Source organism: Schistocerca americana, chromosome 2 (assembly GCF_021461395.2).
Source record: "Schistocerca americana isolate TAMUIC-IGC-003095 chromosome 2, iqSchAmer2.1, whole genome shotgun sequence".
Classification (NCBI taxonomy): domain Eukaryota; kingdom Metazoa; phylum Arthropoda; class Insecta; order Orthoptera; family Acrididae; genus Schistocerca; species Schistocerca americana.
Window position 1 is genome coordinate 69,990,826 of NC_060120.1, and position 22,109 is coordinate 70,012,934.

Below are 22,109 nucleotides of genomic sequence, written 5' to 3' on the forward strand. Positions count from 1 at the left end.
TCTTGAGGATAAGGTTAGAATAAATAAAGCATTCACAGGGACATTCAGACAATCATTCTTCCCACACTCCATATGTGAATGGAACAGGAAGAACCCTAATAACTGGTAAAATAGGACATATGCACTTCATGGTGGTTTGCAGAGTATAGATGTAGATGTGGATAGAATAAAAATAATGAATGCAGTAACATGGACGAAGTGTAGGATGATGAAACGGAAGAAATTAAAACTATGTTAATACATGGGAATAATTAAAATCGCATGCACAAAGATTCAAAATGGAAAGAGAATTACAGGAAGAAAAAATTAGAGCTATTGCAAAACTTAAAGACAGTGATTAAAATGATGTAACAGTGGAATAGAAATATATATTTAAACCAGTTAACTGAATTAAAAATTATGATCAAAGTAATTTCAATCAAGAGTTAAAAATAAAAAATTTCAAAGCACCCAATGAGATTTGAATGCACGTCCTCTATTACTCTGTGCAACCAATTTGTATAATGTTTCTTTATTAAAGCTGCAGAGCATAACGCAAAATTTAAAAAAAAAAATTGTCATCAATTGCTCACACACAAGGATCCACCAGATGTGATACCTGGGACCTTAACCTATGGTCTCAAAAAGTCGATCCCACCACTGGGACCTCTGCCTGTAAGTCATTTTGTATCCCTGTACAGTGACTCAAGGATGACACCTTCCACACACCACAGTGTTGTTAGCAAACAGCCGCAAATTGCTGTTCATCCTGTCCACCATATCATTTATGTGTATAGAGAATGAGAGTGGTCCTGTCACACTTCTCTGGGGCAATCCTGACAATACCACTTTTGTTTCGACTGGTTTTATTGATTTTGGACATTCATCCCTTTTTTAAAAAATGCTGTGTGTGATTATTTCCATACAAGTGTGATTATCTGATACTTTCACAATCCTGGTGTTTGCTGTAATGTATGAAAATGATTCTCTGCAAAAGTATCAAGTGTCACTAAGTGCACTTTCTTTATGAACAAGAGAGTTGGTAGTCTGGGTTGGCATAATTTCTGGAGTGCTTGTGTACATAAACCTTTATTTTCTCCCTTGCATCTACGTACACATGACATGGTAATCGAGGATTTTGACCTTTCGTTAAATAAATTCACATTATGATGCAGTTATCCTTAGAATACTGTATTTCAAAAACCTTTCTGTAAGTTAAAATAATACAGATGAAGTTGCAGTTCTCAGTATGTAATGTAATTGGATAGATAAAAAAAGTGGCAGTAGAAGAATACACGAATAAAGTGTTATGTATGCAAGCTTTCGGAGCCAGTGGCTCCTTCTTCTGGCAGAAGGGTTGAAGGGGAAGCAAGAGGGCTGAAGGACCACAGGTCAAGGGAGACTTACTAGACAGGATGAGAAGGAAAGACTGATGGTTGGGGACTGCACTGGGCAAGATTGGAAAAAAATGAAAGCTTAAAGGTGGAAGGTAGGTTAATATGCAAGACAGAAATTACTGCTAAAATATCGTGCATGAGTTAATAAGAGCGAAAAGCTAAGTGCATTGTATGTGATGGATGTTGGAAGAGGACAGTGAAAAATAGACAGGTCAGATACTGAAAGATGTAGAAAACTAAAACAGAGTGAAGAAAGGAATAGTTACTATGAAGAAATGCTGAGACCAAATAAATTAACAAAAATTAAGGCCAGGTGGTGATGAGGACTGAGGACATGTAGTGCCAGTTCCCATCTGGAGAGTTCTGAGGAACTGATGTATGGAGGAAGAATGCAGATTGCACGTGTGGTGAAACAGGCACCAGGGTCAGGACTGCCATGTTGTAGTGCATGCTCTGCAACAGGATATTGTGTGTTGTCAGTATAGACCCTCTGCCTATGCCTATTCATCCTAACTGATAATTTGGTAGTGATCATGCTGATCTGAAAGACCAGACTGTGTTTACATAACAGCTGGTATATGATGGGTCATTTCACAGGTGGCTCGCCCCTTTGATAGTACATTTTTTGCCAGTTACCTGGCCGGTACAGATTGTGATGTTTAGGCCAAGTCTTGCAGCAGGGACAGTCATAGGGGCAGGAGCCGTGTGTGTGTGGGGGGGGGGGGGGGGAGATGAGTGCAGGAGCAGCATAGGATCTGACAAGGATATTGCAGAGATGGGGAGCCGATGAAAAGCCATTCTGGTAGTGGCGGACAAAACCTCGGACAGAAAGGACCTCAATTCATGGCATGATTTTAGGAGGTCATGTCCTTGTTGAAGTAGCTGATTAATACACTCAAGAGCAGGATAATACTGGGTTTCAAGTGGTGTACTCCTTAGTTGTTTTTTGGAAGGATCAGTAGAACCAGGATTAGATGTGATGGGCCGGCAAATCTGCTTTTGAACTAGGCTGGTGGGATACTTATGTCAAGTGAAGGCTGAAGTGAGAATAGTGGTGTTTTGCTGTAAAGAGCTTGCATCTGAAAAAATATGTTTGCCTCAAATACTTAGGCTGTATGGGAGGGAACGTTTGACATTGAAAAGATGCCAACTGTCAGAATGTAATTACTGTTGTTTGTTAGTATGTTGAAGTGTGTAGCTTGTCTTTGGTGAGGACGAGATCAACATCAAGAAAATTGGCGTGGGATTCAGAAATGGATGTGAAATTTAATTGGAAAATACATTTGGAGCTTCCAGGAATTTTTAACAGGTCAGCGTCACTAAGAGTCCATACGGCATAGATGTCTTCATTGTATCTAAACCAAACCAGGGGCTGCAGGTTTATGGATTGTTGTGACGTAACAAGACTGTTACGCCACACTGAAGTAGCCGAAAGAAAGGCACGCGTACACACACGCCGACTGGCGTCAAGTCTGGAACAAGATACGTTATGACTGCTATCAAGAAAATACGTAGCTTTGGAATATACTTAACTTTATTTATTCCTGGTGATACATCTCTCTTGGCTATACAAATGAGACTCGTAAGATACATGCACTGTTACAATTGGCGCCTTGCTAGGTCGTAGCCATGGACTTAGCATAAGGCTATTCTAACTAACTCTCGGCAAATGAGAGGAAGGCTTTGTCCGTATTGTCGCTAGCAATGTCGTCATACAACTGGGGCGAGTGCTCTATCGTATATCGAGACCTGCCTTGTGGTGGCGCTAGGTCTGCGATCACACAGTGGCGACACGCGGGTCCGACATGTACTAAATGGACCGCGGCCGATTTAAGCTACCACCTAGCAAGTGTGGTGTCTGGCGGTGACACCACATGGATCCTAGGAAAGCTTCCTTCAAGTGACCCATGTATGACAGTTCATTAATTGATCAGAGACCACATTTGTTTGGTGTGTGTGTGTGTGTGTGTGTGTGTGTGTGTGTGTGTGTGTGTGTGTGTACAGGAGATTTTCTTACAAAAAATGTAGTTTAAGAGACCGCAATAGATTGAGACACTCAAGGTATCGAAATTCAGAAAAATTACGAAGTTCTGACGTTTGTTTTTTATGTAGGTTACATACCATGTGAAGACTGTACTGAAGTAATATCAAAGAAGTGTCACATTTGTTAATCAAAATACACACACACACACACAAAGTGTTTGCAATTGGTTTATCGGTTTTTAAGCAGATATAGAGAGATTTTTAAATAGTGTATAATTTCCAATATCTAATTTATCCTTACTGTCTCTGTGTTCTTTTTTTCAGTATGCTGATCCTGTGGCTGACTTGCTGGATAGGTGGGGTGTTTTCAGATCGAGATTATTTCGAGAGTCTTGTGTGTTTCATAGAGGCAATTACGTGAAAGATCTTAATAAACTGGGACGTGATTTGCAAAAAGTTGTAATTGTTGACAATTCTCCTGCTTCCTATATCTTCCATCCAGACAATGCTGTAAGTACACATACCAGAAAAATTCATTTTTTGTGTTTAATTGATATAAAGGAGAAAAGGCAGCCACTCATATGCAGTTGATGGATGTGTGATGTACGTTCACATATAGCAGAACTAAAAATCTCTTTGGTTTGATATATTATGTAAGCACAATATCCTTACCAGCACGATAGTTAGTGCTGCGGTAGGTATCCTCCCTGAAGAAAATATTTTTACTGTGTTGGAGAGAGACTGCTCTTGTAACAATGGAAAGGGTGTGTCCTGAGTAGCATTGATTGCAGAAAACTACACCACATAGTAAGCTGCCACACTGAACATCGTGTTGATGGCAGGGGTCACCATAAATGTTACGGATTGTAACAACAGTTGCAGAGAACACAGTACAGCAGATCTATTGCCAATGCAATAATGGATTACAGCAACCAGTGATTAATCATATTATCCAAAACCATGTCCTTGATATAGGGAACAGAAGCCACTACTCCACTTGTGTAATTCAAAAAATGCATTTCATGTTGTAAGAATGTACATAGATGTAAGAACATATTCATTGAATGGTCAAAGCATGGTGAAAGATTGTCTGGACGTGTGGGGTCACTCCTGACTTGTCAGAACAGTTGGAGGAACATGCCTCGGCATGAGGCTTCTTATACAACCTCATGCTACTAGGCACAGTCCTATTGAGTATATCTGGGATGCTTTTGAGTCAGCTGTGCTTTTCTCCAACCCAGCTTCATTCATTTCCTGTGTGTTGTGATTTCCAGTAGATAGATCATGGATAGCTACCCAACACTTTCGATGTCCTGGGAGTCTATGCTGTGGCATATCACTTCTATCGTCTAGGGTAGATAGGGGTGCTAGGTAGATGTCCTAATTTCATTATTCATGAGTGTACGTGGTTTATAGTGAGGAGACATGTTCAGAGCTGTTTATTGGTTTTAAATGATAAACAAAGAATCTAGCTTCCACTGCTTTGATCATGATAGTCCTATTTTTAATTGGTTTGAACTCCATATGAGTACATTCCTCATCTTGTTTCTGAATTCATTGTTGTTGTTGTTATTGGTGGTGGTGGTGGTGGTGGTGGTGGTGGTGATTTTGTCAACCAATCAGACTGAAAACCCTTAGAGGTTTTGGTCCTGCATCATATCAGTAAGCGGTTGAAAATCCTCTTCATTCACTCAGTGACCATACTGGCACTCAAAGAGAGAAGGCTGAAATACTAAATCTGGTCTTCCGAATTCATTTCACCATGGAAGATCATTTCACAGCCCCTCCTTTCAGTCACTGTATGAACATCGAAATGGTAGATGCCGAGATAAGCGATTGTGGAATATAGAAGCAACTACAATCACTTAGTAGTGGAAAGGCATCAGCGCCAAATGAGATACCTATAAAATTCTACAAAGATTATGCGAAAGAACTTGTTCCTCTTCTAACAGCAACAAAAGTTACCTAGTGACTGGAAAAAAGTGCTGTTATTTCCCATTTTCAAGAATGGTCATAGAACACATGCACATAATTATAGGCCTATATTGCTGACGTCAGTCTGTTGTAGAATTAAGAAATATGGAATTACAATATTTTTGGAGAACAAAAATTGCCTATATAAAAATCAACAAGGATTCCACAAACAGAGATCTTGTGAAACTCAGCTTGCTCTGTTCCTCCACAAGATCCAAAGCACTGCAGACAGTGGCACTTAGGTTGAGGCTGTGTTCCTTGACTTGGGGTGGCATTTGACCCCAGCTCATACTGTTGTTTAGTGAAAAAATATTGGCTTATAGAGTATTGGACCAGATTTATGACAGGACTCAAGACTTACTTGCAGACAGAAATCAAAATGTGTCTCTTAAAGGAAGAAAATCGACAGATGTAAAGGTAATTTCCGGAGTACCTTGAGGAAGTGTGATAATACCATTACTGTTTACAATATTTATAAATGATTTAGTAGAAAATGTCAGAAGCTCTTTAAGACTGTTCACTGATGACATGGTTGTCTGTAAGAAAGTAGTAATGGCAGAAGACAGTATCGGTTTGCAGAATGACCTGCAGAACATTGATGAATGGTGCAGGCTCTACAAGTTGTTCCTAGATGTAAATAAATAACATTTTGTGCATATAAACATCTAGTTGTAACTGTCCAGAGCAACTGTAACTGGAATGACCGCATAAAACAAGTGGTAGGAAAAGCAGATGCTAAACTGAGATTCATAGGAAGAATCTTAAGTAACTGTAACTCATCCACAGAGGAAGTGGTTTACAAGGCTCTTGTTTGACCAATTCTCCAGTATTGTTCATCAGTCTGGTATCCTTACCATGTAGGACTGATAGAAGAGAGAGTGAGCATTACAGATATGCTTAACAAACTCCAGTGGCAGACATACTTGTTCATCATGAAGAGGTTTACTGTTGGAATTTCAAGTGAGCTCTTTCTGGGAAGAGTCAGCTAGGAAGGGAGAATTAGTCACTGGTACCAGAACTACCTGCCACCACACTTGGTTATGTGGCTTGTAAGTGTGACCTAGATGACGATTATGAACTTTGCTATTGAGCAGCAACCTCTTCTAATCTTACAGGTATAACAAACAGTATGTTGGATCCACCTAGTCGTGAGAATAGAACATCATTGCTTGCTCACTAAAGGAATTTCTTTGTAAGTTGTTTTTGTACAGTGTGACTGCGAAGTTAGTAAAAATTAGACCTTTTGGCACATTAACCCAATCAACAAATACCAAACAGGTCGCAAAGGGGGAAAAAAGTAAGGTAGTTACAAATTTTTGTACAATGGTAGAAGGGAACACCATGAACAACATAACAAAAATCCTCACTAGTGGGACGGGGGGAGTTTAAAGATAATTTTTTTTGTGTTTTTCTTGAATAGCAGCTTGTAACAAATATGTTTCCCAGTATAAAATCAAACTACATTAAATTTTCCACAAAAGAGGTCCTATTCATTTTTTGTTTAGGGCTAAAAGTTTCCGCAATACAGGAGATGCAGAAGTGCAGATTATTATAAATAGTGTTTTAAGATATAAAATTACTGAATGAAAGCACCAATTTGCTTTTGTTCTACAATATTACTTTTATTGTTAACCGGATTTCGGCTTACAAGGCCATCTTCAGACATTTGCTGAAGACGGCCTTGTAAGCCGAAAACCAGTTAACAATAAAAGTAATATTGTAGAACAAAAGCAAACTGGTGCTTTTCATTTATTATAATGTTGTTCTACCAAGAACCGATGGAAGATTCTGTTAATATGATATAAAATTACTGTTTACTGTTAAATGAAGTAGGTTAAGAACAAATATTAAAATCTGTACCATGTATAAGTGCAGTAGGGCTGTGTTAAGGAATAAATTGTATTATGGGCGCGTAACAGGGTGAAGGGGCATGGGTAGAGGGTAGAACTGCAATGTAAGATGTGTCACCGAATTGTGGTCATGCACTTCACTTCTTCATAGGTCTGCAAACTGAAGAGTGGACAGTTGATTCTTGAAGCTATCTACCCCACTATGTCAAAAGAAGTATCTACAGGGTTTTTTACAAAGTTATACTGACCCTCTGAAGTGTGCCTTTTGAATCACTGGCTGTGTGCCCGGCACATGTTCATTTTCCCCAAAGTGCATTAAACACTATGCGGAATACGGATATGAGTTACCAGCAATACTAACATCGTAAGAAAGGACAGATAGCTACTTACTGTAAAGAAGACACGTTAAGTTACAGACTGGCACAATTAAAAGCTACTTTCATAAAGCTTTCAGCCACAGCCTTCATCACAGAACACACACACACACACACACACACACACACACACATACACATACACACAAAGCAAGCACACCTCGTGCACACATGGCTGCCAACTCCATCATCTCAGGCCGGAATGCAACTATCATGTGGGGCGCAAGCAGCAGTCTGGAGGGGGTGGGGAATAGTAGTAGTGTACAGGTGGAGGGAGAGACAGACACTGTCTGGTAGTGTGTGTCGGGACTAGAATGCCAACAGGTACAGTGTCAGGAGGTTGTGGGACAGGGAGGGGGGGAAAAATGAACAGAGACTGTATGTTACCATAGGTTGAGGCCAGAATAATTATGGGTGCAGAGATTGCGCAATTGAGAAAAGCTGGTGGTGGAGGGAAGGATCCAGTGGCTCAGGTAGTGAATCAGCTATTGAAATAAAGTGTGTGATGTTAAGCTGCGTGTTTTGCCACAGGGTGATCCACTCTGCTCTTGGGCACAGTTTAGCACTAGCCTTTCATCCTGGTGGACAGCTGGTTGGTAATCATAACAATATAAAAAGATGTGCAATGGTTGCTGCAGAGTTGGTAAATGACAGGGCTACTTTCACAGGTGGCCCAGACCCTGATGGGGTAGGATAAACACGTGACAGGACTGGAATGGGAAATGATGGCTGGGTGGATTGTGCAGGTCTTGCACCTGGGTCTTCCACAGGAAAACGATCCTTGTGGCAAGGACTGGGAGTGGCATAGGGATGGACTAGGATGTTGTGGAGGTTGGGCAGGTGACGGAACAGCACTTTAGAAGGGATGGATACTATTTCAGGTAGGATGTCTCTAATTTCACAACATGACGATAGATAATCAAAGCCCTGACGAGGGATGTGGTACAGTTGATCCTGCCCAGGGTGGTACTGGGTGGTGAAGGGGACACTCCTTTGTGGCTGGTTCTTGGGGGTGGTGGAAGGGTTGGGGATGTGAGGGGAAATGGAAGGGGAGATCTATTTGTGGACTAGGTCTCAAGGGATAGTGCCCGTCTGTGAAGGCTTTGGTGAAACCGTAAGTTTACTGAGCAAGGGAGTTTTTGTCACTGCGGATACACTGTCCCTGAGTGGCCAGGCAATATGGAAGGGATTTTTTGATGTGAAAGGGATGACAGCTGTCAGAATGCAGGTACTGTTAGTGAGTTTAATGTGGATGAAAGTGCAGAGAGCAAGAGGTCAACATCTAGGAAGATGGTATGCTGGGTTGAGGAGAGCCACATGAAGTGGCTGGGAGAGAAGGTGTTGAGGTTGTGAAGGAACAATGACAGGTTGCCTTGACCCTGAGTGGGAGGCTAGATTACGGGCATTTGGTTGGAAGTGTTAGTCAATGAGGGCCGAAATTTTTTCGGTGGGGGCACAATAACAAGCCACAATGGGGTCTCCCATGTCAGACACACCAACCACTTCCTTCAATGGCTCTCTAGCATCCCCACTCCTTTACTCCTGAATCTCTACTTATCACTGTTGACACCACCTCCCTATACATCAACTTTCCTTAAGGCTATGATCTTACCACTATTGAACGCTACTCTTCCCGATGTCCTTCAGACTCCAAAACAACTGCCTCATTCCTTGTACACTCTAATAACTTTATCCTAATGCACAGCTACTTCTCATTTAAAGAGAGGGTATTTAAACAAATGCATGGTACAGCCATGGGCACCCACAAGCCACCCTCCTATGCCAACCTTTTTATGGTCCATCTAGACGCGACCATTTTACCCTCCCAAAACATCAAACCCCCTTGTCTGGTTCAGGTTCATTGATGAAATCTGTATGATGTAGACTCAGGGCCAAGACACCTTGTCTTCATTCCCTTACAACCTCAACATCATCTCTCCCATCTGCTTCACATCTTCCTCCTCAACCAGCATGCCATCTTCCTAGATGTTTACCTCCTCCTCTCTGATGGTCCCATCTGCAACTCTGTCCACATTAAACCCACAAATCACCAATAATACTTGCATTTTGACAGTCTTCATCCCTTTCACACCAAAAAATCCCACCCATACAGCCTGACCACCCAGGGACAGTATATTTGCAATGACAAAAACTCACTTGCTCAGTAGCCACCAAGACCTTCACAGACAGGTATTATTCGCGGACCTAGTCTGCAAACAGATCTCCCCTGCCATTTTCCCACACATCCCCAGTCCTCCCACCACTCCCAAGCCAAAAAGGAGTGTCTCCTTCATCACCCTGTACCACCTGGACTGGGACAACTGAACCACATCCTTTGCCAGGGCATTGATTACCTATCATCATGCTCTGAAATGAGAGACATCCTACCTGAGACACTTCCCACCCCTCCTAAAGTGGTATTCCTTCACCCACCCAACCTCCACAACATCCTAGTCCATCCCCATACCACGCCTAATCCCAACCCCCTTGAAACAAGGATCATATCACTGTGGAAGATCCAGGTGCAAAACTTGCCCAATCCACACACCCAGCCCTACCTATTCCAGTCCTGTCACAGGTTTATCCTACCCCATCAGGGCCTGGGCCACCTGTGAAAGCAGACATGTAATTTACCATCTCTGCTGCACATGTTTTTATATTGTTATGAATACCAACCAGTTATCCAACAGGATGCCAAACTGTGACTAAAAGCGAAGTGGATCACCTGTGACACTTGCACCTGAACATAATACACTTTATTTCAATGACTGCTTCGCTAACCAGGCCATCTGGATCCTTCCCTCCACCAGCTTTTCTGAAATGCACAAATGGAAGTTGCCTTACGATACATTCACTGCAGGAACTATCCCGCCATCAACATACAGTAACATACTGTCCCCACACTCTCCACCCAATAGTTTCCACCCGCTCTCTCCTGTCGTCTCCTCCCCATTCTCGTCTCCCACTCTGTTTATTTTCTGCCTTCTGCCAATGCGTCTGCGCGTCTTTCCCCGCTCCTCCCCATTTTTCTGCTCCTTTTTTCCACACCTCGGTGCCAAACAACCTCCTGGCACTGTACCTGTTGGTATTCTAGTCCTGACACCCACTACCAGACTGCATCGGTCTCCCTCCCCACCCGTACACTACTGTCCCTTCCCCGTCCCCGCCTCCTCCAGACTGCTTCTAGCATCCCATATGATAGTTCCATTCTGGCTTGAGATGCTAGAGTTGGTGGTCATGTGTGCAGGAGGGGTGCTTGCTTGTGTGTATGAATGGTGTGTGTGTGTGTGTGTGTGTGTGTGTGTGTGTGTGTGTGTGTTTTTACTGATGAAGGCTGTGATGGCCGGAAAGCTTTATGTAAGTGTCTTTTAATTGTGCCTGTGTGCAACTTAACTTGTCTTCTTTACAGTAAGTAGCAATCTATCTTTTCCTACATTGTTGTTGTTCCGACCTGAAGTTTTTCATTGTTTGCTTTTACCAATAATGCTAACACAAGAAATGCAAATGGGTGGACTCTACATAAATTTCTGCTCACTGTTCTACAGTGCTCGAGGGGAAGTTGATACTTAAGCATTCTATATGGCAGCTGTAACGTTCTTCCAGAACAGGCAACTTCCACACCATGAGTGGTGCTTGTATTTCAGTTTAAACAGACTATACTTCCACATCATCTCCAGTACAATTCTCTTATTTGAGCAGGGGGGGGGGGGGGGGGGGACCTTCACTGAGCGTTTACATAGCGGAGTTATTGTCAGTTGATTAATGAGTACTTATTTGCCATTGCTTAGTGGGCTATTATGTAAAAAAAAAATTCAGCAACTGGATCTGTCAACTGCCTACCACACTGAAGAGCCTGTCAACAGTGTACATGCTGTCAGTATGTATTCGACAACATCGATATCATTGTCCCCACTGCCTTTGGCTGGAATAATTTTCACAGCATGAGGTGTAACAAATGCATCACCCCAGCTCCAGCTCTCCCAATATCTGAAACGGCTCAGAGATGTAAATTGTCTCCCTCTGCAACAGAAGTAGATCCCGAGGTGTTACATAACTTCAGATATTTCAGTGTAAGTCAAGCAATGCATTACAGCAGGTTACTGTGATGGTCTTGAACATAATCAGTCCCCTTTCATTAGTCATATCCACACCCTCTTCGGATGATATATTGTGATTGTGGATGTATGGTAAGTGGCTCCACTCTCTGCAGCCCACTCTACAAGTGCCAGCAATTCATGAGAAATTTATGCAGTTTACCACTAATACAATTAATGGTGTGATAAGTGCAGTAACTTTCCGATAACTCATTAATTCACCACCAAGTGAATACAACACAGTGATACTGCCTTACAGTATACCGTCAACAATAGACAGCAGCAAGGTCCACATTTTCCAATCCAATCCCTTTCCCACCAACACTGCAAAGGTCACCGACAACATCACAATTACAAATTTTGCGGTCATGAGCCATTGTTTATAGTAACTGCTAATTGTACTCAGTGGAAGCTGCCTTTCCCAGAAGAATGTAAAGCTGCTGTACAAGATGACTAATAATTCCTCTAGCAGTATAGAACAGTTTGCAGAGATTTACATGAATTCTGTCTATATGCATTTCTTGCATTAGTATTTTTAGTAACATATATCTGTATTCTATACAGTGATAATGCACTTTGTAATAAAAACTCCTGAGCATGTCAATGCACTGCATCACCAGTGATTCGTAAAGCAAGCTGAACTGGATTGGTATAACTTTACACAAAATCCTGTAGTTTCATCTTGTGACATAGTGGGGTAGATAGTGCGGAATCATCTACGTGCGCTTCAATTTGTAGACCTATGAAGGAGAGAATTGCATGGCCACAATCCAGTAACCTACATTTCATTGCACTTCTGCTTTGCCTCCTTCCCACCTCCCACTCACTCCCTCTCTACCCTGTTAAACCCCCAGAACACAATTTATTCTTTTATATCGCTCTGTTGCTCTTTGACATGGTACCCGTATTTAATAGTTGTTATTAATCCAACTCATTTAACAGTAAACATTAATTGTATACCATAAAAAATGTATACCATAAAAAAATTAAAAAAAACATAAAACGAATAAGACCTTTTCCTGTAGGAAATTTAATGTATTTAAATTCTGCACTGGGAAACATTTTTGCTAGGAGCTGCAGTTTTCAAGTTATTCAATAACAGCATAAAAAAGTTGCCTTTAAACCATCCCTCAGTCCCAATCAAATGAACTTGATTAAAGCACCTATACCACCCCCACCCCCCCATTTCGTTTAATGTGGAGGTGCTTTTCCAACATAGTTAGAGAGCCTCTGCAGTGCTGTTGAGTTTCGGGGGATACGAAGTGCGCTGAGGCATGAATGGGAATTTGGAGCCACTGTACCAGGGTGTCATAGTAGCTGCTGGATCTGCCTACTTGGCAGGAGACCTGAGTTCGAATCCAAGCCTTGGTACAAATTTTCATTTGTTGCTTCAGCTCATTTTTCATATTTATTTTAGTTCACTGACAGATTACAAATTTTACAGTAGACCTAATGACAACAGAAAGCATAATTGTTGGGGGGGGGGGGGGGTGAACGCTTGACCAGTTGCACATGTCTTTGTTCTCCAAACAAACCTGAGAAACTTGAGTTGGATGCTGCTTTGCCATGAGATTCACGTGTAGAAAAGTGAGATTATGAGAATAAAATATATTACAGCATCAGTATCTGAAGCAAAAATGTAGCAGACTGCAGCTTACCCAAATATGAATTGCCTTCAGAAAGTTCCCACTCCCACTCCCTCCAATCAAGGATCATTGAATTCTTCCTCTCAAACTTCCAAACTTTCTTGTTCAAATGTTATTTATTTGTAGCAGAATTAAAGCAAATGGCAAAACCTATCGAGTACACACATGAAACTTGTATCAACGTGGGCACACATTGGCTTTCAGTCTGTTACAGCAGGAGCTCTTACATTTGCTGCTGTTTCTTTAAAAGTGGTTCTGAAAATGGACGACAGAAGGCAGCATCTATCAAGGGACAGATTGTGAGACATACAGGGTGTGATTCAAAAGTTTCAAAATTTAACTCAGAACTAGAGATTTATTGGACATTTAAGTACAGCAGACTAAAATTCTTCAAAATATGATCCTTCAGCATCAACACAGCACTGCCAGCATATCTTCCACTGTCCGCAGCCCTTCTGGAAGGCCTCAGGCGTCATTCTGTCAAGGGCTCTCGTCGAAGCCTACTGGATGGTGTCGATGGAGTCTAATCGCTTCCCTTTTAGGTCTGTCTTGATTTGGGGGAAGAGGAAAAAGTCACTTGGAGCCAAGTTGGGGCTGTAGGGTGGCTGCGGCAGTGTTGTCACACTGAACTTGACCAAAACTTGGGTGGCGACGCACAACATGTGAGTGGGCGCGATGTCGTGGTGGAGAATCCAATCGTCCTTGATCACCGGGCGGGCACTGCAAACTCGATCCCTCAAGCAGCGGAGCACTCACACTAAGACGACGGTCATTGTTTAAAGGTTCCCGCACACTCTCCACATTTTGATCCATTCGGCTTGATGATGGCCTCCCAAAGCGGTCATCGTCTTCAACATTCCTGCGGCCATTTTTGAAACGTTTGTGCCACATGAAAACCATTGCACGGGACATGGCTTCTTTCTTAAAGGCCTCTTGAATCATACTGAGAGTCTCCATGGCGGTTTTGTTCGGTTGCACACTAAACTTAATTGCATAATGCTGCTCCACTAGGTCAATGACATGCACTCATGCTGCAAGCGATGCGCACCCTCCGGAGTTACGGAGGCAACTGCCACAGCATCAGTTCGCTCCCTGAGACCCCCCACTACTTCTCCCACCCAGCGGATCCAGTCCACGCACGCTCCCCTACTCAGAAATGAATCAGTCGTGAAACTTCTGAATCATACCTTGTATGTGTTATGTTCTGCCCACTCGTATAATATAGGGTGTCTAGGCAGCTGTTTTCTTTGATAGATAGACAACAATTCAAGCAGATCGTATTAATGGTTTTTATCACAGTAAAATAAATTGACAATACTTAACTTTTCATATTTACGAAGATGGGTCGCAAGCAAATGGTGACAAGCAAATAATCAGTGTCCTTCAATATATACAATTTCCATGTAAGCAAATAATGCAGTTTACAAGTTGCTGCTATAGTGTTTATATCCCATCTTGTCTTCTAGTGCGGCTGTGGCTAGGCAGAGTGGCATTAAATTCTCTTCATATAGGGGCTGCTTCTGTTGTGGTGTCGTTCTAGTCAGCATACTATTGGCTGACGTCTCTCAGCCTTCTCTGCTGTAACGTTTCAGGCCAATGTGCAAGCGCTTGATGTTATGGCGGAACAATATGAACATTGTTCTAGCATGAAATGAGTCAAGTTTTCGAGCGATAGATGCCACACGCTTCATGAAAATCACGACCTGGGATATGCTCGGGCAGGGTTTTTCAAACACAGCATTATGCCCCAAGTTGTGATCAGGCTTGCTTGCCAAAATGTTAACAGATTTGTTTTGCCTGCCACAAATTACGTAAGTGAATAGAGGTCAGAAATTTCAGTGTAAGAATCCCCTGCTCATTAAGTAGAGACCTGTATGAACATGAATTAACACCACATATGATCTAGGCTTGCCTGATAAAAATATTTTCTTGCCTTACCTACATTGGTTCAGGGTACAATTCAACATGATATCAAGGAATGGAGGTATGTTAAATGAAGTTTTATTGTATCACTGATGTTGACTGTGGACAATATTCTAAAAGTCGAAGTAGGGGTATTCACCTTCTGCTGATATTTGTGAAATTTTCTTCACTAATCATATCCCCATTATAACTATGTCGATGACCAGTACATCTACAGTTGTTTGTGAGAAACGAGAAGTGTTGTGTTTTTTGGTAAGATCAGCATATTAGCTGGTGACTCAAAAGCTGCTTCTCTCCAGTCCTGAATCTGTAGTAGTTATGTTCCTCAGCCTTGAAGTTGATTTGAACACTGCTGATCTTTACTTGGCATGGTCAACTGGAGGTAGTATACCCTCTCCTTCTGTTTGCCTTATGAACTGTCTAGCCAGCCAGTTCTAGGAAGACATACAGTTTTACCTGGACCTTGAACGACAGTGCAACTTGTTTTTTCAGATTATCTTGCTAGAAATGAAACAAGTGATAAGTGATGGAAAAAAATTGTAGGACTAACTGAAGATCATATCGCAGACTTTTTGTATTAATAGTTTGATGGTTATTCACTTAGTCATAGAGCCACATTCATCTCCACTTTTTCTGCACAGCACTGTAACACGTGTTTGTTACAAAATTTTGAAGCATTGGTCTGTCCGTATGAAATGTTATCTGTGGCAGAAATTGCAACTCCTCTCATTCACGAAGGACAAATGGAAAAGAAAAACTGGCAAATGTGTATCATTATATGGGAAGTCACCAGCCAGAAATAAAATATTTAAATGACGAAATGTCACTGACGAGAAATTTTCTGTAACCAGTAATTTTATAAAATTAGCAATTATTTAATATGGTGTAAGCAGAAAGTAAGACCATAAAGCGTGAAAAAGTGTATAGGGGTTTTTATCCAGTAGTGCACATCAAATAATTGATAATATACAGAAAGTAATGTTACACATTTCCATCAGTTTACATAAGAAATTTTCTTTTGATTTGGATCACTGCTCATTTTATGTGTATATGATCTTCCTCCTTATATTGACAAAATAGCTTTCTTTCTCTTCTCTCCAGGGTATTTGCTTTATTGTAAAACTTTCCATGCAGATTAAGAGATGAACCCACTTTCAGGAGAATGGTGATTGAAATCTTCGGCCAACCATCCAGATGTAGGTTTTCCATGTTTTCCCTAAATCTCTTTAGGCAAATACCAGGATAGTTCTGTTGTAAATGTCATGACCAATTTCCATCTCCATCCTTTCCAAATCTGAGCTTGGGCTCCATATCTAATCAACAATTTGCCATTGGACTCCATTTTCCCATTGCAGGTAATGTGTGCATTCCCATAAATCAGAGCTGTGCTGCTGTTAGTGTATCTATAGTTATAGTTTCACCATAGTTAAACCTCTGTGCTGATCACTTCTATGTTCAGCTCTTTTTTATTATTCGTACAGATAGACTACATTACTTCTGGCATCAAATAAATGTAACAAGATAGTCCTTTACTGTCACATTCCTAGTGTGTGAACTGTTCATGTAGATGTGCAGTTACATTTATAAGTAACCACAGATTGAAGGAAACAAGGCCATGCTCCATTGACATTGGTCACATATTTCACCAAATTCTTTATGCCTATAAGGCTAGTTTACCATGGATAGGGCTGTCTGGGATACTATTTTTGTGTATGAGCTGCTGGAAAATTGATATTGAAAACCTGTTTGTAGAATATGGAAGAAACCTCTCATTGTGTTTTAGATGCAAGGTACACCCCACTACAATGGCATCCACAGACACTTTCAATGAAATCCATACTCCGTATCGGGGCATTCCATCAGTCATTAAAACTGGGTAATATTTCCTGAAATCCTTCTCAGATCATCTATTGAAACAAAAATATGAATACAACTTGTGAAGAAAAACATTGCTTAAACATTGCAGCAAATGGAAAAGGAAGACAACGAGAAATGACACAGAAGTAAGACAGACTATCCTGAGCTATCTTGGGCATGCCAAATTGTTCACAAAATACTGTCTTGATGTAACTCTTGTACCTTTCGTTCATTTTGTTTCTCACTATGTATTGGGTATTTTTCCATCTGCTGTTTGTCTAAGTTCCATATGTGGCAAGTAAAAGAAGTTTGTAACAATTTCTGTGCAGTTTAGTAAGCTGTTGCTCTGCTCCTCTTAGACAGGCCTGTGTTGATTGTACCACTACTTTCTTCACTAAAGTGGTAGGAAATGCTGTAGTAGTGCAAGTGTGTAATTGTCATAGATACACTCATGGCCCCTTCTCTGTAACATATGCTTCATCTGATTGTAGTTAGTGCCCAGTGGTGTGCAATTAAGACCTGAGTAGTGAAGCAGATTGTCTCTGAGACAGTTTAGAATTCATTTGTAATATACAGTCAGGAGGAACTTCTTGATAAGAATTTGTAATGAATACAATGCACGCATCATCTCTCCAACTTCAGGGTGTCCACCTTACCCTCAGTGACTCCTTTAGCTATCAGCGTGCCATTTCCCAGAAATAATTCCACCAACAGACAAGAAGTCCAACCCAGCCAGACAGTGCAATGTTTGTTCCCACTCAAGAGAAAGTGACAGGAAACATGTAAGGAATGAAACACAATACTATTGTGAATCTGCATTATCATTTTTAAAATTCTTGTCTACAGTAAAACCTACAACAACACTCTGTTCCTTTGTATGTAACACCTTGCTTCAGAAAACATCCCACAGGAAAAAAGTCATAACATACAAGCCTAAATTTGAACAGAGATCAGAATATATTTCTGAAAGGCATACAAAACATTGTAAAATACTTAGAAGTTTTCAAACACTTCTTTTTCTGAAAGTGTTCAGGTAAGGGGTTCATGTCATGCTGATAACAGTATTATTAGAAGCAGAACACATGCTGAGATAGGGTGAGGATGAGGAAGGAGATAAGGAGTGAACTTGTCAAAGGATTAGTTTGCTTTAATTGATTTAGGAAAACAATGGGCAACCTAAATGTGGATGACTAGATGCAATTTTGAACCACATTCTTCCTGGATGTAAGTCCATTGGCTTAACAGTTGTCGCTTCACTTAGTGGGAATGATGAGGTTATGATAGTGATCAATTGATGTGGAACAAAATATGTGTGTGTAATAAATGAATGAATTATGGGGGTTAATCTTGTTAGTGATATACACAGTTGTTGCTGGAATTCCCACTAACAGTTCAGAAAAGAACATTTACACTTTTAACAGGAGCAAAGATTTAGCTGGTTCAAAGTTTGATGTAGCATGATTGACGTCTTATGATGTATAAGAAATCTTGTATATAGTAGCAGTGGCTGCAAAAGATGACTATTAAGAACTTGGGACAGGGGGTGGGGAAATCCTTAATTAAATGAAGGTGAGAATTAAGAGAACCATCTAGAATAGATCCTGATGTCCATTCCAGATAATCAAGCTGTGTATCTATTAGTAGGTGTAACAATTTTGATTGATTGCTTTATGATTAACAAATATGAATGGGCTCCTTATCAACCTGCACTGCAGACAGAGTAATGAGAGTAATTATACATTGCCCTGCAGATTAGACTTGAATGCATAATGAGTCATAAAAATAAGACTGACTCTTAAACAGTGATAGTGATTGATGATGGCTTCACTACCTTTCATCCCGGCGCAGAGATTGTAGTGAGCATAATTCTGCCAAGATTAAGCACTGTTCACACGTCTCAAAATCTTCAGCCCTTGGCCTGGTATGAAAAGTAGAGTCATCGGATGCTCTGCCACCACATGAAAGTTTGTGAGACATTTATATTCAAGCCTGGATGAAAGAACATTGTTGTAGTGGACTGAGGGAAATCAAGCAGCAGATGTAGGGTGTGGGGCATGACTATCTACTTCCGTGCCCCCACATTGCTGCAGAAAGTTTGGGTCAATAACCAGAAATAATACAGAGCACAAGAGCGTAACTCACCTATATCTTTTAATTTAGGAACAGTAAATTGTAGAAACCTGACGACAGAATAATCAGTTGCATTAAAGCACCCACTTCCAGGACATGGAGAAGCTCAGTACCCCTGGATCAAATCCTCCTTGTGAATTAACAACAGGGATTGTTGTGCCGGCCAGCCTGGATTTGATTAGGCAATTTTCCACATCCACTTAAATAAATATTGTACTGGCTTCCAAGTCCCATCGCAGTTACAAAATATGCAAACACTTGGAAAAATGATGTCACATTTGACCGTGCGAAATGCTCTACATGCAGACAGGAGGAGTAACAGATTCCTTCCCGAGGGGTGCTGGTAGTAGCTTTAAAGTGCCTTTGTGAGTCGCAACCCCATCATAATAATGGCCCATATACAGGCATGGTTGGTTCTCCATGAAGTCAGGGAAGTATTGTACAAGTCCTGGGCCAGCATTTATTGGATATAGGGCACCAGGATGGATTGAAATTGGAGAAACTTAGGCTCCAAAGATAGTTTATTGTTGTCAAATTATACACATTTAAAAATGAGATCTAATAGAGTTGTCAGAAGTGTGATAATAAAACCAAGATAAAGTAGAATCGCTCCACTGATCAAGGAGATGAAGGCAGAGTGTTGTTGTAGGTTTTATTGTGGACAAGAATTTTAAAAATGATAATGCAGATATAAGGAATCTGGCAGAATAGCAGGGCTTGTTTTAAAAGTAAACAAAAGGTATCACCTGAAAATCATTAAAGTGCATTCCTTGGCGTGCACATATTCAGGTGAAGAAGTGGAAAGCTTCTGTGAAAAGACAATGAAATTGATGAAACTGCAAATTTGGCTGAAAAATAATAATGTGAATTTTTGTGCAAATGTTGGGCACAAACCGAAGTATAATTCTTCAGTGTGAAACTTAATTCAGTGTAGTCCTGAGTATTCATGTGTAGATTACTTGTGCATAAAAAAGTGCAATACTTTTCTCTTTCGAACAGCAACTTAAACAACCCGCCATTTAAAATACTACCATTATAATAACAGAGACAATTTCCATTGTTTTCAGTCAACCTGTACCACGTAAATCAGAACCAAATTCAGTTTTCTGATGTTAATCAATGTGTAACAGCCAACAAAGTAATTTAAAAGATATTTATAAAAGAATGGCGGAGAAATGAAAGAAAGATGTGTTGACATTAAAACAAAAATTAGAATTAACTGAAAGATTTGAGAAGGGGAAAACTGCATGCAAATCTAAGTGCTGATTATGTTATGGCAGTGCAGACTGTTTAGGACATTTATAAGAATAAGCAGAAAATCTAGTATTTTGTCAGCAAATGTGATTGTAATTCTGGACTACCTGCCCGAAAAAGCATGATGAGATTGCTTTGAACACTGAAGTTTGTGCTCCTGGATACAAGTCATCTAAAGAAAGCATAGCAATTTTGAGCACTGCCAATGCTTCTGGAAACCACAAAGTGAAATTACTAGCGATCAGAATATGAGAAAAGGTTAAAAAGCATTCAAGAATGTTGCAGCTAGGGATCTCCCTGTGCATTATTACAACCAATTAGGAGCATGAACAGATAGTGAAATTTTCAAAAACTGGTTCCACACACATTTTGTACTGTGATTTCTAGAAGAGAAAGGACTGCCACAGAAGGCTGTTCTGTTTCTTGGCAATGCTCTTCACATCTCAGTGAGAGGATTCTTGTATCTGATGATGGTCTGATCATAACAAAGTTTTTATCTGGTAACATGACTGCCATTATGTAGCCAGTGGACCAGGATTAATTATATAGGGTAAAACAGCACTACCGAGCTGGTACCGAGAATGCTAGTTGAAGAGGATGATTTGGTGGTGTTCTGGAAGAAGTTAACAATTCTAGATGCCGAGTACAGGATTTCTAATGTCTGACGGGAAGTCAAGCCACATACACTAATTAGTTTATCATGGAGGAAAATTCTTCTAGACATAGAAGAAATTGATTTTCAAGGTTTCAGTGATGATGAAATAACAACTACACAAATAATGAATCTTACAAAGGATTTAAATGGTTTTGAAGATGTCAAAGCAAGTTTGAATAAGTGACAGAAGATTTATGCATGTGATGCTGAAAATGTGGCCCCTGCTTCACAACAACACAGAGAAGAGGACAGTGACTGTGAAGTGGAGATGAAGACAGTGACCTTGTCAGTCATTTTACCACATTGTAATCTGCCGATGCTCTTATAGATTGCATGGGGCAAAGTGGGTTTCAATACAGTAACATTTTTGCTGCAAGAAAAATTTGAAATGCTTTGCGAAAAAATATCAAGTCCCCTCAGAAACGGACCGACATTAGAGACTATTTTAGAAATGAACAGGTCTACAGAAGCTATGCACGGAATTTGGATAAATTTTCAGACAGAGAATACATGTTTGAAAATATTCTTCTTTTTTTTTCCTTTTTTTTTCTTTCTTTCAGTTACTCTACATCTTCTCCCAAAATTACTCTGAATAATTGGGAGGATACAGTATATTATACTAGAAATAATGTTGTCTGTAACTGGTAAAACTTCCAAGACAGCAAATATGTTTGTCCTGAATACATGCTTCCAGAAGAAAACAAGCAGAAAATGTACTTGACATGGACAATATGGAACCAATAATGAAGCTGACTATATTTTATCAAACATCTAGGAAATAAATCCCACTTCTGATTTATAAGATCCAGAGTCAAATTAGACAGACATCTAGAAAGAAACAGCTCATAATGCAGGAATTCAAGAGTGTGTACTTGGACTATGAGAATTCACTGTAATTAGGGACGTGAATGAAACTAAACAAGAAGTCCAACATCTTCTCATCTTCTAATATGAAGATCATTCTGTCATTGGCAATTATTTAACAAAGACATG

At 40.5% G+C, this 22,109-nt stretch overlaps 1 protein-coding gene across 1 annotated transcript in view; it reads left to right on the top strand.

Moving 5' to 3' along the window:
* LOC124592084 (phosphatase Herzog) overlaps nt 1–22,109 on the top strand; it is a 57,923-nt gene that overhangs the window by 23,985 nt on the left and 11,829 nt on the right. The window contains exon 5 of the mRNA XM_047131795.1: nt 3,684–3,869. Within this exon, the coding sequence (XP_046987751.1) occupies nt 3,684–3,869 (186 nt within the window). The remainder of the gene's footprint in view (nt 1–3,683; nt 3,870–22,109) is intronic.